Genomic DNA, 13,517 nt, shown 5'->3' with positions numbered 1-13,517 from the left:
AGAGAAGAAGAGATGGTACGGAGCGATTATTTCTCAAGTTCAAATCCTCTGCAGTGAGCTCCCGCCACTGCTGATGTTTCATATGGGCTAATATCGGACCTGCTGGCCAGCTATCGGCAAATAAGATGGCACTTATCGGTTGTGTGTAAATAGTACTGATATGAGCTTTGGGGCACTGACAAATCTAACGACTTACTAATGTGAACTGGTCGTAGACCTGCATCAGGTCCTCCATCCTGTACTGCTCCAGCACCACGAAGTCGTCCAGTGCGGCGCTGCCTTTTCGGGCACAATCCTGGCAGTGGACCACGCACTGCTTCTTGGACAGGAGCTCGCGGCGCACAAACAGCAGGTTGAACACTTCCACCTGTGGATCACACACACAATAACACGCGTTACAAAACTAAATCCACAGGCTGAGTTTCTCTTGCAACTGTCTGCGATTATCACAGCAATTGACAGAAGACGCTTAATGAAATGCTTTTCTAAAAAAGCAGCTGAAAGCCCCCCGCACGCTTAAACGAGCCATTAACGAAGCTGTTAATTAACGCAAACAAAAACCGAGCCGGGCTTTAATTCAGCTGATCGCAATAAGTGCTCATGCTGTCCAAAAACAACAACAAAAAGGAAACAGGAGGGGAAACGAGCAGGATTTAGCCTATGCTTTCTTTCCTTCACACATGTTAGATTAAAGGTTATACACGTCCACAGTGGTGGGAAATTAATAAATAAATAAAATAAATTAGCTGCTCATTTCTACTATTGACATTTACTTTACATCATGTGGTAAATGGACTGGCTCTTATACAGCGCTTTTGATCCTCTATCATCCTTTTGATTAGCAGACGACCCGCTCTACCTACCTGAGCCACATGCTTATAATTCACACGTAAAACACAGTTCAGGGACTAAACTTCTCTAATCTAACAATCCAGGGTGCAGAGTAATATTCAGGATGTGAGTGGGAACGATTGTGCCGACGACTATTATCTTTCACTCGAAAAAGCTGCAAAGCCAGAAAAATGTGACATCCTGTTAAAATTCACACCCCTGGTGCTGCAATGTTCCCGGTGTTGTTCACTGACCTCACAGATGGTGCAGTAGTGGGCCGGCTCGTCCCTGGTCCTCGGCCTCAGCACTGTTTCCTTGCCGGCTGCCGCCAAGGCTTCCTTCACCCACTGGCACTGCTTCAACGTCCGCAGCAAGCAGTACCTGTGACGGGAACAGAGGCGTCAGCGATGGGTGGAAAAGAAAGAAAAAAAGAAGCCGCAGAAGCCCCCGCGACTTACTTGATCATCTCGAACAGCTTGTGGTCGGACACTTTAATGTTGCGCGCCATGTTCCAGGAGAGGTGCACCATGGGAACCATGGACTTGACGCTCTGGAGCTTATTCCACTCGTATCGCTCCACAGCCAGCTTGTACTGGTGAGCTGAAAGAGCAGTTTAAAGATTTAGGAGAACATTCTGGACATAGACACGCACGGGATGCCGACAGTCAGGAGCCCTTCATCAGTCAGCGTCAGCATAAACAGTCACACAGACAACGCGGATTTAAAACTGCGCTGCAGTTAGCTCGTTAATCAGCTGAAAAGGGCAAAAAATCAGCAGGGAAACATTACGGAGAAAGGTCAGAGCATCACAAATGTATTCGTATTCTGAATGCTTCTCAACTTTGGCTCCCAGCTGATGAGCAAATAGAGACTTTTCCAGTAACAGATGTTTAAAATCACTGTTTTCTTGCTTTAACAAGCAGAGAGATGGCCTGAAATACGAGGCCTGCCTCAGTCGTGGGTAACGATGGGTTTAAAAGTGGTTAAAAGCTGTTTTCAAAGCCGCCAGCCTCTATACTTTTTAATCTGACAGGAAAAACACGAGTACACAAACTCCAGCTTTGGGAGGTAAAATTGCTCGTTTTCTGTCAGCGGACTCTGGCGGAGTGTAACGGCTGTTTTACATTTTCCTTCTGGCGGCGAAAATAAAATCAACCCGACTGTGGATCAGAACCCTTCAATCACACCTCAGTGCTTCTGAGCTATAACTGTGGGTGAAAATGGTTTATTACTATTAAGAGAAAATATGCTTTCTATGACTACATACCGGTAAGAGGTCCCACGTTCCAGGCGATGTTATTGCACCAGCCAATAGCCTGCACCCAGTGCACTGTGCCAGTGTTAAGCCACACCAAGTCGCCCGGGCGCTGAATGAAGCGGTAGACGGGCACGTCGGCCTCGTACAAGTCCTCCAGGTTAGGCCACCACGAGCCCATCAGGAAGTTGATGTTGTTCCTGGAGGAAGGAGGCGTTTGAGAAGAGAGGTTGGGAGGCGCGTGCGTACAAGCTGAGAGAACGAGAGGAGAAAGATAAAGAGCTCCTTACTTTTCACAGAAGTTGCTCATCACTCCCCAGTAGGGCTCCGGTACTGCAAACCATTCACAGTCTCCTGGTCCAATGTTGATGTTGACAGCACAGAAGTTATTGTGTTCCTGATGACCTGGGTCGGGGGAGTGGGGGGGGGGACAAATGTTTTTTGACCACTTCAAAAAGAAATAACTAAATGAATACTGTAGACATAATTTCTTGTTAGTGTGCTGACCTGGTATCCGGCTCCCGGGCACCTTCATGTAGAGCTGGACTGTGTTCATACCCATGATGGTGTGACCCACGTGACTGAGCAGGTTGCCGGCGGAAACCACTCGAGCGAAGGCTGGGAGTTTGCTGAGCTCCTGGAGCTGCTGTTTCCACCTGGCAGGTGAGACGAGAGCGGTGCTTTTAACTCAAACAGTTTAAAGTATCGTATTAACAACAAGAACAACAACAACAATAATAATAATAATAATAATAAGTAGATGTACTGCTGCGTATGTGTCCACAGTGCCAAGTTTAACATGGTTCAGATGAGCAGTTCTCTTCTTTTTGGTTGAAATTTGCTCAAATAGTTCAGACTTTAACTCAGGGACAGCAAAGAAATCAAACAGATTCTCACACAGGCAGCTCTGTTTTTTCTGGGTTACACTCTCGAGAGACAAGCTATGAAAGGCAGATGAGACTCACTTCCGTTCGTCCGACACGTCGATATTGGTTCCAAACTTGATGTATTTCAAAGGTCCCCTTCTTTTGCGGGCAGCACTTAAGACACACAGAGAATTCCCAATAAGCCACACACAGAGTACGACCATAATCACTCGCAGAAAATATGTTCAGTATGTTCTGCATTATGTTTCTGCGGAAAACCAGAGAAAAGCTGAACAAAAATCAGAGCCTGGAGATTTTGTAACAGGGCCAAAATAATTAAACCTGAGTCTTTATTAAAGAACGCTGTTAGGTACCTCTCTGCTGACGCTGGCTCTGTGTCTGAGGGCTCCTTTAGTGCCTTCTTTTCATTCTCTTCCTGCAAACAAACCAAAAAAGTGTGAGTTCAGGATTATAGTCGAGCTGAATCTTTCTCTAGTCTCTGAAGTGACAGGAAAAGTGGAACTGACCCGCAGGGACTCTTGGAAGGAGGCGGCCTGATACTGGGCGTATTTGGCGATGGTGGTTTGGGAGCGGGCGCTCTCACAGCGCCACATTTTCTTGGTGCCGGTCGGATCCCAGTTCTCATCGGCGGGCTGGGAGAGCTGAGTCCAGACCTCCACCAGGTGCTCTGGATTGGCCTCGACCAACGTCTTTGTGGAAAACAGACCCAAGTCTGTGTGAAGAAACACACCCGCACACAGTTGAAGCTCCGATCATCTCTGTGACGGCAAACATATACACACACACACACACACACACACACGTTTGTAACGGAGCCATTTACCCAGTTTGAGAGCTCCGGCCAGTCCTCGAATGACAGTGACGGGGTTGGAGGGGTTTGTGCAGAACTGGTGCAGCGGGGGGAAGAAAGCATCTCTCTTGTTCTCCAGCTGGTCCAGTCACAGGAAACAGAAAGTAATTATTTTTTAATTCGGGCGCTAAAAACTGAAGAAATTTAAAATGTACTTATTTTGCTGATGGCTAATACTCACGTAGATGCTAGGTGTGGGAGGGTTGAGCTTGTCTTTGGGCAGGGCTGGTGAGGGTGGAGGTGGCAGGCGTGGCGGGGGGCACTTATCGAGGAGGATGCTGCTGTTGGACAGACCGTTCTTCCCCAGGTTTCTGCACATGCATAGCACACAAAACCTCCTCAGCCACAGCAGTGATGCAAACACTTCTCTCAAATTCCTTCTCAGCAATATCAGTGGTATCATTAGAACCATGGCACATTTTAATACATAAAATGTAAACTTAAAAAAACAAAAAACAAAACCTCAAACCACTTATTTCCATTTGATGGAAGGTCTGTAATCACATGGAGGGCACCGTTTAACTGAATAATATCTGCATGGCAACAAGACTGCCCAGTAGCCTTCGGTGTTGTTGACAGTTACATAATAATTTGCTGTTAGTACTGCAGTTACACTGCAATTCCACAGGGAGGCGACATGCTCAAAACAACCCACACAGCCGGGCGATCCTGCTCTCATTCTGCACAGGCAGCAAATAAAAAAATGGTCTTAAACTTTGCTACGATTTTGGAGAACATTCCAGACATGTTCCAAACATTAGGTTACATAATTGAAAACCCTTAAATGCTACATTTCAGCACTAAATTAGCTGAGTGAGGCACACACATTTTCTCTCATTTACACGGGAGCAGCTGCACATTTCCATTAGTACCTCAAACACACTTAACTCAGTGGAGTTCTTGCCAGAACACTCAGCTCTAAGTCACTCTCAGTTTGTAAGATGCCAGAAAACTGGTGTTTTGCTAATGCACTTAAAGCCCCTGTCGCAGCCTGACTGCGTGTTCTTTGTGCATGCACCAAAAAACAACAACAACAACAACGCCAATGCGATTGTTCCTGACCAGAGGAAAGAAGCGTGCTGTCTGAGTGCATCCGCAAGACTCCATAATGTGAAAGAAAAACAATGAGGCTTCTCACCTGCAGGCCTTCAGCACGTCTGTGGAGCTGGGGTAGATGGATATTGAAGACGACGACGACGACGACGACGAGGAGCTGTGTCCGTGCGGAGGCGTAGCTTTGAGACTGGTGACGGCAGGCGGCTCAGCCTTCAGCGGGCTCTGGGAGTCCTCGGAAATTCCTCCTTTGCTGTTGCCGTTGACGGCGGGTGCAGTGGCTGCGGTGCCAGCAGGACTGTGGCCACATGCCTGGGTGTGCTCTGAGGATTTGGGCGAAGGTGTGGCGGTGGATATGGCAGAGATGGGCGAGGAGGCAGCTGAGCTGCCCTGTGCGTGGGGCGTGGAGGGCAGGACGGCCGGGTGGATGTTGTTGATTTTCTTGTGGGAATCGGAGGTGGTGGATGCCGCGGGCGCAGTCCCTTCTGACAGCCCCTCGCTCTCCTCTGGACCCTTCCCCCCTGCCAGCAGGGCAGATAGCCTAGGATTGTCTGCGCTAAGGCTCGGCTTGTCGCCGCCTTCTACCACTTTGCCGCCATCCGAGTGGATGTGATTGGCTAGGCCGTCCCCCTGCGCTGCTTTGCCATCAGCTGATGGCAGCGGCGACGGTGTCTTGACCTCAGAGTTCCCGTTGCCGAGGGACGTGGCTGTGGCGTTGCCATCTTTGGTAGCGGACACACTGGGTCCTGCTCCACCTGAGGTAGAGGAGTGGGGGAGGGAGGGCGGGGACGGGAGGTGGTTATGAGGCCGCGGCGACGGGGCATTAGTGGAATGTCCAACCTGATTGTTGGGGTGCGCGAGGGTGGTGGAGTTGGGGGTCTCGGGGTGAGAGAGGGTCCCCTCACTGCTGGAGCCATGTGGAACAGACCCCTTCTGAAGCCCCTGAAGGAAAAAGAGCACAGCTGTTAGGAAGTGCACTCGTAGGCAGTAACCATGGACACGTGTGGCTGTAATTATGATGTGTAAGCTGGGCTTTTATACAGGCTCTGTGTCAGAGCCAGAAATGTGCCCATGTGGATGCACACTCACATGTGTATAAAATAATAATAGAAAACAGACGTAGAAAAAATGAATTCAATAAAAATACAAATTAAAATGAATAAAAATGTAAGTAAAATATGGGCTGATAACTTCTGTCAATGGTTTCTGACAGCTTTTATGAACGTAGCTCTGTGGATTAAATCACGCTTTTATCTATTACTTAACACAGCAGCTGAGAGCAGAGCAGGCACCGTCACCAGCGCTGACCATCAGTGAGGCGTCTCACCTGAGAGGAGTTTAGGTGCAGGGCCTGGCGCGGCATGGCGTCCTGTGTTTGCGTGTTTGTGCAGGTGTGAGGTAGCAGTGCTGCACCGCCGCTGCCGGCAGGTTGCAGGTAAGGCACGTCTCCGTTGGGTCCTGTGGGCGCGGGCCCTGGCTGATTATTATTACTACTACTACTACTGTTACTACTGTCACCCGCGGGGAGCGGGTCCGAGTGTCCGTGCGGCGCGGAGCCCACGGGCCCGTTGGCCAGTGGCTGAGGCGGACACGGTGGCCGGTGGAGTCCCAGGTGGGGCCGCATGGGGTGCAGGCTGGGATTGGGGGAGGGGAGGGAGTTGGTAGTGGGGCCGTTGGGGAGAGATGGGCGCACCTGACCTCCTGAGGCGCTCTGTCTCATCTGTGAAAGAAAAATAAAACAATACTTTGAAACTGTCAATCATAATCGCCGGCGAGAGATTTGTCACGTCTGAAAAACCAGACAGGTGAGCTGAAGCAGCCAGGAGAAAAGAAAAAACAAACAAAAATGTTCACCTCTTCATCTCTGAGTGTTGAAACCTTCCACCACTGATGCGTGGTTTGGCACAAGATGCGGCGGGTTAATGCCTCAACATGCCACAGCTCACGGTTAGAGTGATTTAAGAATAATGCTGTGGGACTGGAGATCAGGCAGTGTTTACCCACTCTGGATTAGTGAGTTTATTTACTCTGCCATCACAGTTTAAAGCCTTTAACTACCGTGTTTATAGAAGCACCAGAGTCAGTGCTGATCTAAACCCAAAACATTCACCCCGACCCTTGCTGTGAATTTCTCACGTTTATTCTGCAGCGTTCTTGTAAACTAATAGGATAAATTCAAGACAAAAAAAGAAAAAAAAAGAAAAGCGATGCTGTTCATCACTTTGAATATGCTAGAAGTTGCTCAATACCTGGTGCTGGTGCTGCTGCATTATGGCGAGCTGAGCCTCCAGCTGCTCCAACATCTGGAGCTGCGGCGGCTTCAAGTTGGCCCGATTACTCCGTAACTGTTCCAACATCTGAAGACGGACAGAAAGAGTGAGAACCATGTGACACCTAAAAATAATGATGACCTTTTTTTAAGATAAATAGATGAAAATGTTGCTAACCTGTAATTTCTGTGGTGAGAGGTACCAGTTGGGGACTGGCTGTGCTGGATTACTGGCCCATGAATCACCCTGAGGTGAAAAAAATAAAAAGAAGCTGTATTAAGGTGAATGAAACTGGAATTACCGCCTCTGCCACCCCAGTTCAGTTCTGAGTAAACGCTGCTTACTACGAGGGAAACAACTGCCATATTTACCTTGGCAGGACCGGAGGCTTTCCTCCTCTTGGCTGGGCAGGACTGGTCGTCCGCTTGGCCAAGCGAGCCCACGTGAGGAGGCAGAGACTGACCCGAGCCCCCGCCCTCTGCACTGTGATTGGGCTTACAAGCCTGTGGGGAGGGGGGGGGGGATAATGGAGGGAGAGGCGCAGGCAAAAGGGAAACAAATCAAAGGAGAAGAAAAAAAAAGATATATAAATGGATGGGTAAAACAAAGAGGATTGGAGCAGAGCCAGACGAAAAGAAAGTCATGAAAGAAGATGGTGGTAAAAGAAAAAAAAGTTAAGGGTACGGGAGAACCAGGAAGAACAGGAAGAGGGAAAGAGGGGGTTATGGAGACATGGAGATGGGGATTGTGGAAAGAGAGAAACAAGGGAGAGCAATAATGTGATTCTGCGTTAAAGCTTCAATGACAGATAAAGCAAAAAAAAAAAAAAAAAAAAAAAAAAAACATTCCTGTGTGTCTAAAGGCGTTACGACACAGCAACACCCTCCAGGTCATCTTTCCTGTTTAAAGGAAAGCTGGGAAAACACGTACAGAGGCTACAACCAAACAGCATCTACAGCGCTCCAACTGTCCTCATGGGAAAGACTTAGTATGTTCCCAAGTTTGGCGAGACATTGCAAGGCAGTAGCAGCTGTTTAGGGACACAGTGGCATAACTCGACCTTGGAAGCCAAAGGTTACAAAGCATTCACACACTGACAGCCTTTAATATTAGTTTGGAGAAAGCTCATGAGCCAGATGTGACTGTACGGCCTGCGGAACAAGCCATCGTTTTAGCGTGCTGCGTTAAAAACAAAGCCAGATGACAAAAACGCAGCTTCGGTTTATTATTAATATCATTAGCATCACTATTACTGAGCGTCAGGCTATAAAGTCACACCTGACCCAATGAAATCGGCTCATCCGAAGAATTTCGAACAAATTCATTCGCGCTCGAGTCGAGTGTCGCCACGTCGGCTGCTAAAAGATCAACACATTCCGACAACGACGACCACACGCAAACACGGACACAGCAGAGCTACGGCTATCTACTGCATGACCGACGTGTTTAAATGAAGTGGAGGTGAAACACTGCAAGGTGCCTAAGGTCAGCTAATGAAGAGGGAAGGGGAGGAAAGGGAGGCGGGTGGGGAGGAGGAAGACGAACAGAGCCAATAGGAAGCCTGGGGACAGTCTATGGCAGCACGACCTCACCGATCACACCGAGGCAGGGTGAAGAAAAGCCCCCACCAGGGAAAAAACAAAACAAAAAAGAGAACGCATAAAACAAAAAAGAGAACGCATAAAAAAAAAGAAAGAGGCAAAGTGTGTGTGAGAAGTAGAAACACAGCCACTTTACTTTTAATTAGAGCCCTTTAATCTGATCCTGACGAGGGAGGGGGGGGTGGAGGAGACTAGGGGTGGGGTGTAATCCCGAACACCATGTTAGGTTTAGGAAAAAAAGGATTAAAAGAAGAAATCGAGAGGAAAAATAATGAGAAAAAAATCATTTATCGGATTTTTTCGGTTTTTGAATCAAACTGAGCGTGATGGGTGAAGCCATGTGACTGCTGGAGGCCAAAAAAAACAAAGGAAAGAAAAAAGGAAAAAAAGGAGAAGGGAGTGCAGCGGATGGATAGCACTTGGCTCGGTTTTGCTGTGAAGCGGCCGTGACCCCGTGAGCTTCTAGCAGTAGCCAATTGCGATAAGCTGCGACAAAAGAAGACTCGCAATGCAGTCGAGGTCTCCAATCGTGAGGGCAGCAGAGAAATAAAGGCGTTTTTATTTTGAGGGGTCGCCTTGTTATTGAGCTCAAGCGTTACCCAGCGTTATGTACGACAGTGCATGCGTGTGTGCTGCCCTGCGGGTGTGTGCGTGTGTGTTTCGAGAGCCTAAGTGTCTGAGTTTGGACTCAGAGGAAGGGAGGGGGAGGTAGGAGGCGGGGGGAGGCAAGAAGAGGGGAGGAAGGAGGAGTGGGTGGGGTAAGTTGCTCTATCTGGTCTCTCACCTGCTGTGGTGCACTGCTCAGGCCTCCCTGCCTGGAGGTTAGCTCAGCTGGGATTGGCAGACTCCATGCCTCCTCAATAAGAGGGAGCATTTTACTTTTACTCTGTAGGCTACTGAGCTGGGGGTTACTCAACTGAGCCTAGGGGAATGGAGAACGACGTGAAAAAAATAAAAATAAAAAAAATAATAAAACACAAGGCTTTTTCTTTTTTACTTTTTTTTTTTTTTTTTTGAAAACGATGACCTCAAAACAAAGAAATGATTAGCAATGGTAAGTTGGCAGAGGTTAAAAATAAATAAATAAATAAAACAACAAGTGAAGCCAAGTTGAGAATCTGACAGTGATTATGCCAACTTGCACTGGTCTGGCTAACTCAACCCTACAGTCATGTCATTAACAACATGAGGAGGTACATTCAGCAACAGTGATCCCAAACACAGTCACAGTGTCCATTAAAACAAGCCAGTGGAGCTTGTCTTAATGCCATGAAATTATGCTATAGTAAACTGGGTGGTAATGTAACATTCCTTCATGCATATGTAAAGGAAAAAAAATGACAGCATAGATGAATAAATTAACGCATGAGATGCGGGGTCGCTGAGGGCCACTTCGCTCAGCTAACGTCAGCTGTCGTTAGCGCCAATCGTTCTCGAAATCCGTAAAAAGGAGACCTAATTATTTCTAAAAGGGTGTAGCAGGTTTATTCTTTGACCTCCGAAGTCTCTGTTGTGCTTGTCTAATCGCATCCCTTAGGAATGATTTAATTTAAACCTCAAAGGGATGGTAAGGAACAGCAAAAGGCAGAGAAGAAGATGAAGGTACTGGAGAAGAGCCCTTTAGAAACCACATGCGTTGCTATCCAAGTGCAAGGGAGTTTTAGGATTAGGAAGGTTCAGAAAAAGGGAGAGGCTACTAATGCTAAAGGGAGTCTACTACGAAGCCTGCACTGGTATCATTTTGTGTCTGTGGCGTTCACTGCACTGTTTTCTGCCCGTTATCTGCATGAGCCATGCCAAACAACTCCGGTGAACCCCAGAGCAGCTCCAACAAATTAAAGCAAACTTCAATCAGGGATAAAGCAGGTTACACGTCTTTTGATTGGTTGAAAAAAAAACAAAAACAAAGCCCAATGATGCTTATTCACAGAGCACTTACAATTACAGGAAAAAGATTCTCCTCATTTCCACATAAATACCTTAAAAGTGAAAACATTAAACTTGGACATCCATTCATTTCTCGATACAGATGATCCAGTATTGCATATCTGTGAGGAGGGAAACTCTGAGCCATAGCTCTTAACAGCCTGTGAGCCACTTTTACAGCAATAACTGCAGCTAAAGGTTTCGCCTTTTGATCAGTCTGGCTTAGCTTGGAGGAAATTTAAACTATTTCATTAAAAAGAATGCAATCAATCTCAAGATGCTGGTGAGCTTCCTCAGGCCCTTCCACAGCATTTCTATTTGACTTTGCATAAGACAGGAAGACAAACCCAGCCTCGGGAGGTCACAAGCCGGCCCCAAGCTTGGATAAATGGGATGGTTGTGTCAGGAAGAAAAAGCCATCTTGGCCGATATACATCACAACAGAACCGAACCATGATACTACCACCGCTGTGCTTCACACTTTCTTATGCACCGTTTCCCTTTCTTTGACCAAAACAATTTATTTTAGTCTCCTAAGTCCACAAAACATAGTTCCAGCAGCTATCTGGCTCACCCATGTGATCATCAGTAAACTGCATATGGGTAGCAGTATGCTTTATGGAGAGCGGTGGCTTTCTCCTTGTAGGCCAGCCATTAATATTACTGTTAATCAGCACTCTGCTGTTGGTGGACTCAGGAACATGAGCCAATATGGGAGGCTCAACCTGTTTAGAAGTTAGTCTGGGAACATAATTCAGGTTGCACAGGAACCACACTATGAAGAAGCATAGAGGATAACTCTTCTTTACTGGCAACAGCAGTCTGACTGCAGATCAGTCGAATCCAAACTCTTCTCAGATGGTTATGTAATCTCCTCTGGCCTGCTGAGCATCCACAGCTCTTTTTGCAAGTTTCTCAGAAAACTTGGTTCCTCGTGCAACAATTCTCTTCCTCAAAGACGTGTTGTGAAGATCAGATTCCTGTTTTGAAAATAAAAACAGGCCACCCCACCTCACCTGACTGCCACCTCACCTGACTGAAATCACGAGGTTACTTGACACCCTCCCCTCACAGATATGCAAACTGGGATGTGCTTATCTGCTTTAAAGGCATTGTGTGAAAATCAAATCATATTTATGTCACAATGCAGAAACATAGATTTGACCCTAAAATGTAAAAACGCTAACTTTATCCTGCAATTGTAAGAAGGAAATCGCAACCAGCAGTTTCAGTAAGCGTTCTCATCTCAACATGCTACAATTAAAGCTACTCCACTACCTAACCTGGGGAAAACCGTTTATGAAAACCTCACTGTTGCTGTTAGACAAATATCTTTGCACTTCTGTTAAATTTTCTTCAAACAAAATAATCCAGCTGACGCTATATACCCATCCAAACAACCATTGCATGGTTGCTTCTTCTATGAAATCCTTCTCACCACCCACCTGCAGGCATTTGATGCGGTGGGTTAGCGCAGCGGTGTTGGTGCAGCCCTTGCTGCGAGTGGCATTGATGTAGCACTTGATGGCGTCGTGCGGCTGGTTGCAGGACTCGTACAGCGTGCCCAGGTCCATCCAGGCAGCGGCGTGGCTGTGGTCCAGCTGCACGGCGCAGATGTACGCCTGCAGAGCGTCCATGGGCTGGTTCTGCTGCTGATACAACACCCTGAGGACAGGGGCAGAGGGGGGAAGAGGGAGGGGAGGATGACGATAGAAGGGGGAAGAAAAATTATAATGATGATGCAGAAAAAAATGGTTTTAAATATTTTTCTTTGTGAAAACAAGTAATAGATTACTTTTAAATACAAAAGTTACCCTATTGAGCACCAGGTGTCTGCATTGGCCTCTGATTTGTCTATGGATTGCCGATAAGACATGAAGGCATCCTGGACTTTCCCAATACTTGAGTAGCACCTGTGGAAAGACGAAGGCTGTCACGATATGGAAATAATATTCCAAAAATACATTCCTCTTTACAAATTCCACCCTTTAACATGCTTAAAGGGTAACACAGCTGACACTTGGTGTTACCAGATCCATAACAGAACAAATACTTCCAATCAACTAGACAATGGCAATAGAGAAGGCTCACCCACAGAGTCATTAAGGAAATTAAAACATAAGGAGGATCGGAAAATGAAGCCCTGTGTTAAGTGGTGGTGGCAATTTCTGATTCTCCTCACCTCCATTACTAATCTGTTTTCAGCCAAAAAGTGACGACCAATACACAAAATGATGCGCCAAAAGAATGTGCCTCCCTGATCAACCACCAAAGAGAACACAGTGCTGATATTGCCAAGCTATGGATTTAAATTTCACCTTCAATAAACACAGCCCAACTTCCCATGCTTTTTCTTAAGCCTTGATTTTAATCCACTGAGGACACAGACAGCTGAAAACCCAATTCTTAAGTAGCTACTCCTGTTCTAGTCCTGACGTTCGCTTCAAGTCTGCGGCCCGGGGTGCATGCATAGATGCTGAACTGGAATGTAAATTCTCAGTGGAGTAGTGTGTGGTCACAAACAAACAAACAAACAAAACAAAAAACAAAAGAAAAAGAAAAAGAGAAAAAGAAAAAAAAGTGGAAAGAAGGAAGCTCTTCAGTCTGTGAGGGGGGAGCCAATTAGAATTAAACTAGATTAAAAGTAGCTTAAAAGGAGAGTAAAGTGAGCTAGAACTGCTTGTTTCAGACAGAGTAAGAACAAGGAGCCCAAAGTTAATGGGGGTTATTTTTAACTTCTAATCATGCAAAGCCACTCTAATAAGGTTGAAAAATAAAAATATGGAGCTGGAAATACATGCCTAGGAGCAGCTAGCCAGCAGCATTAGCCACTAATGCATAGAC

At 46.7% G+C, this 13,517-nt stretch overlaps 1 protein-coding gene across 2 annotated transcripts in view; it reads right to left on the bottom strand.

Annotated features, from left to right (window-relative positions):
- Nucleotides 1-13,517, bottom strand: part of LOC146492093 (lysine-specific demethylase 6A-like) — a 36,653-nt gene that overhangs the window by 2,276 nt on the left and 20,860 nt on the right. Inside the window, exons 11-29 of one of the 2 annotated variants that reach the window (XM_085150830.1) lie at nt 12,488-12,586; nt 12,119-12,338; nt 9,532-9,669; nt 7,518-7,649; nt 7,324-7,392; nt 7,126-7,233; nt 6,204-6,596; nt 4,962-5,818; nt 4,005-4,134; nt 3,797-3,902; nt 3,480-3,685; nt 3,327-3,388; nt 3,052-3,126; nt 2,594-2,742; nt 2,377-2,491; nt 2,099-2,286; nt 1,290-1,431; nt 1,086-1,212; nt 197-367 (exon numbers count right to left, since the gene is read on the bottom strand). In XM_085150830.1, coding sequence (XP_085006956.1) covers nt 197-367; nt 1,086-1,212; nt 1,290-1,431; nt 2,099-2,286; nt 2,377-2,491; nt 2,594-2,742; nt 3,052-3,126; nt 3,327-3,388; nt 3,480-3,685; nt 3,797-3,902; nt 4,005-4,134; nt 4,962-5,818; nt 6,204-6,596; nt 7,126-7,233; nt 7,324-7,392; nt 7,518-7,649; nt 9,532-9,669; nt 12,119-12,338; nt 12,488-12,586 — 3,487 coding nt within the window. The remainder of the gene's footprint in view (nt 1-196; nt 368-1,085; nt 1,213-1,289; nt 1,432-2,098; nt 2,287-2,376; nt 2,492-2,593; nt 2,743-3,051; nt 3,127-3,326; nt 3,389-3,479; nt 3,686-3,796; nt 3,903-4,004; nt 4,135-4,961; nt 5,819-6,203; nt 6,597-7,125; nt 7,234-7,323; nt 7,393-7,517; nt 7,650-9,531; nt 9,670-12,118; nt 12,339-12,487; nt 12,587-13,517) is intronic. The other variant, XM_085150831.1, reaches the window with a different exon arrangement.

This window comes from Neolamprologus multifasciatus, chromosome 23, assembly GCF_963576455.1.
Source record: "Neolamprologus multifasciatus chromosome 23, fNeoMul1.2, whole genome shotgun sequence".
NCBI classification, from domain to species: Eukaryota; Metazoa; Chordata; class Actinopteri; order Cichliformes; family Cichlidae; genus Neolamprologus; species Neolamprologus multifasciatus.
This window is presented reverse-complemented; position numbering and strand designations above follow the sequence as displayed.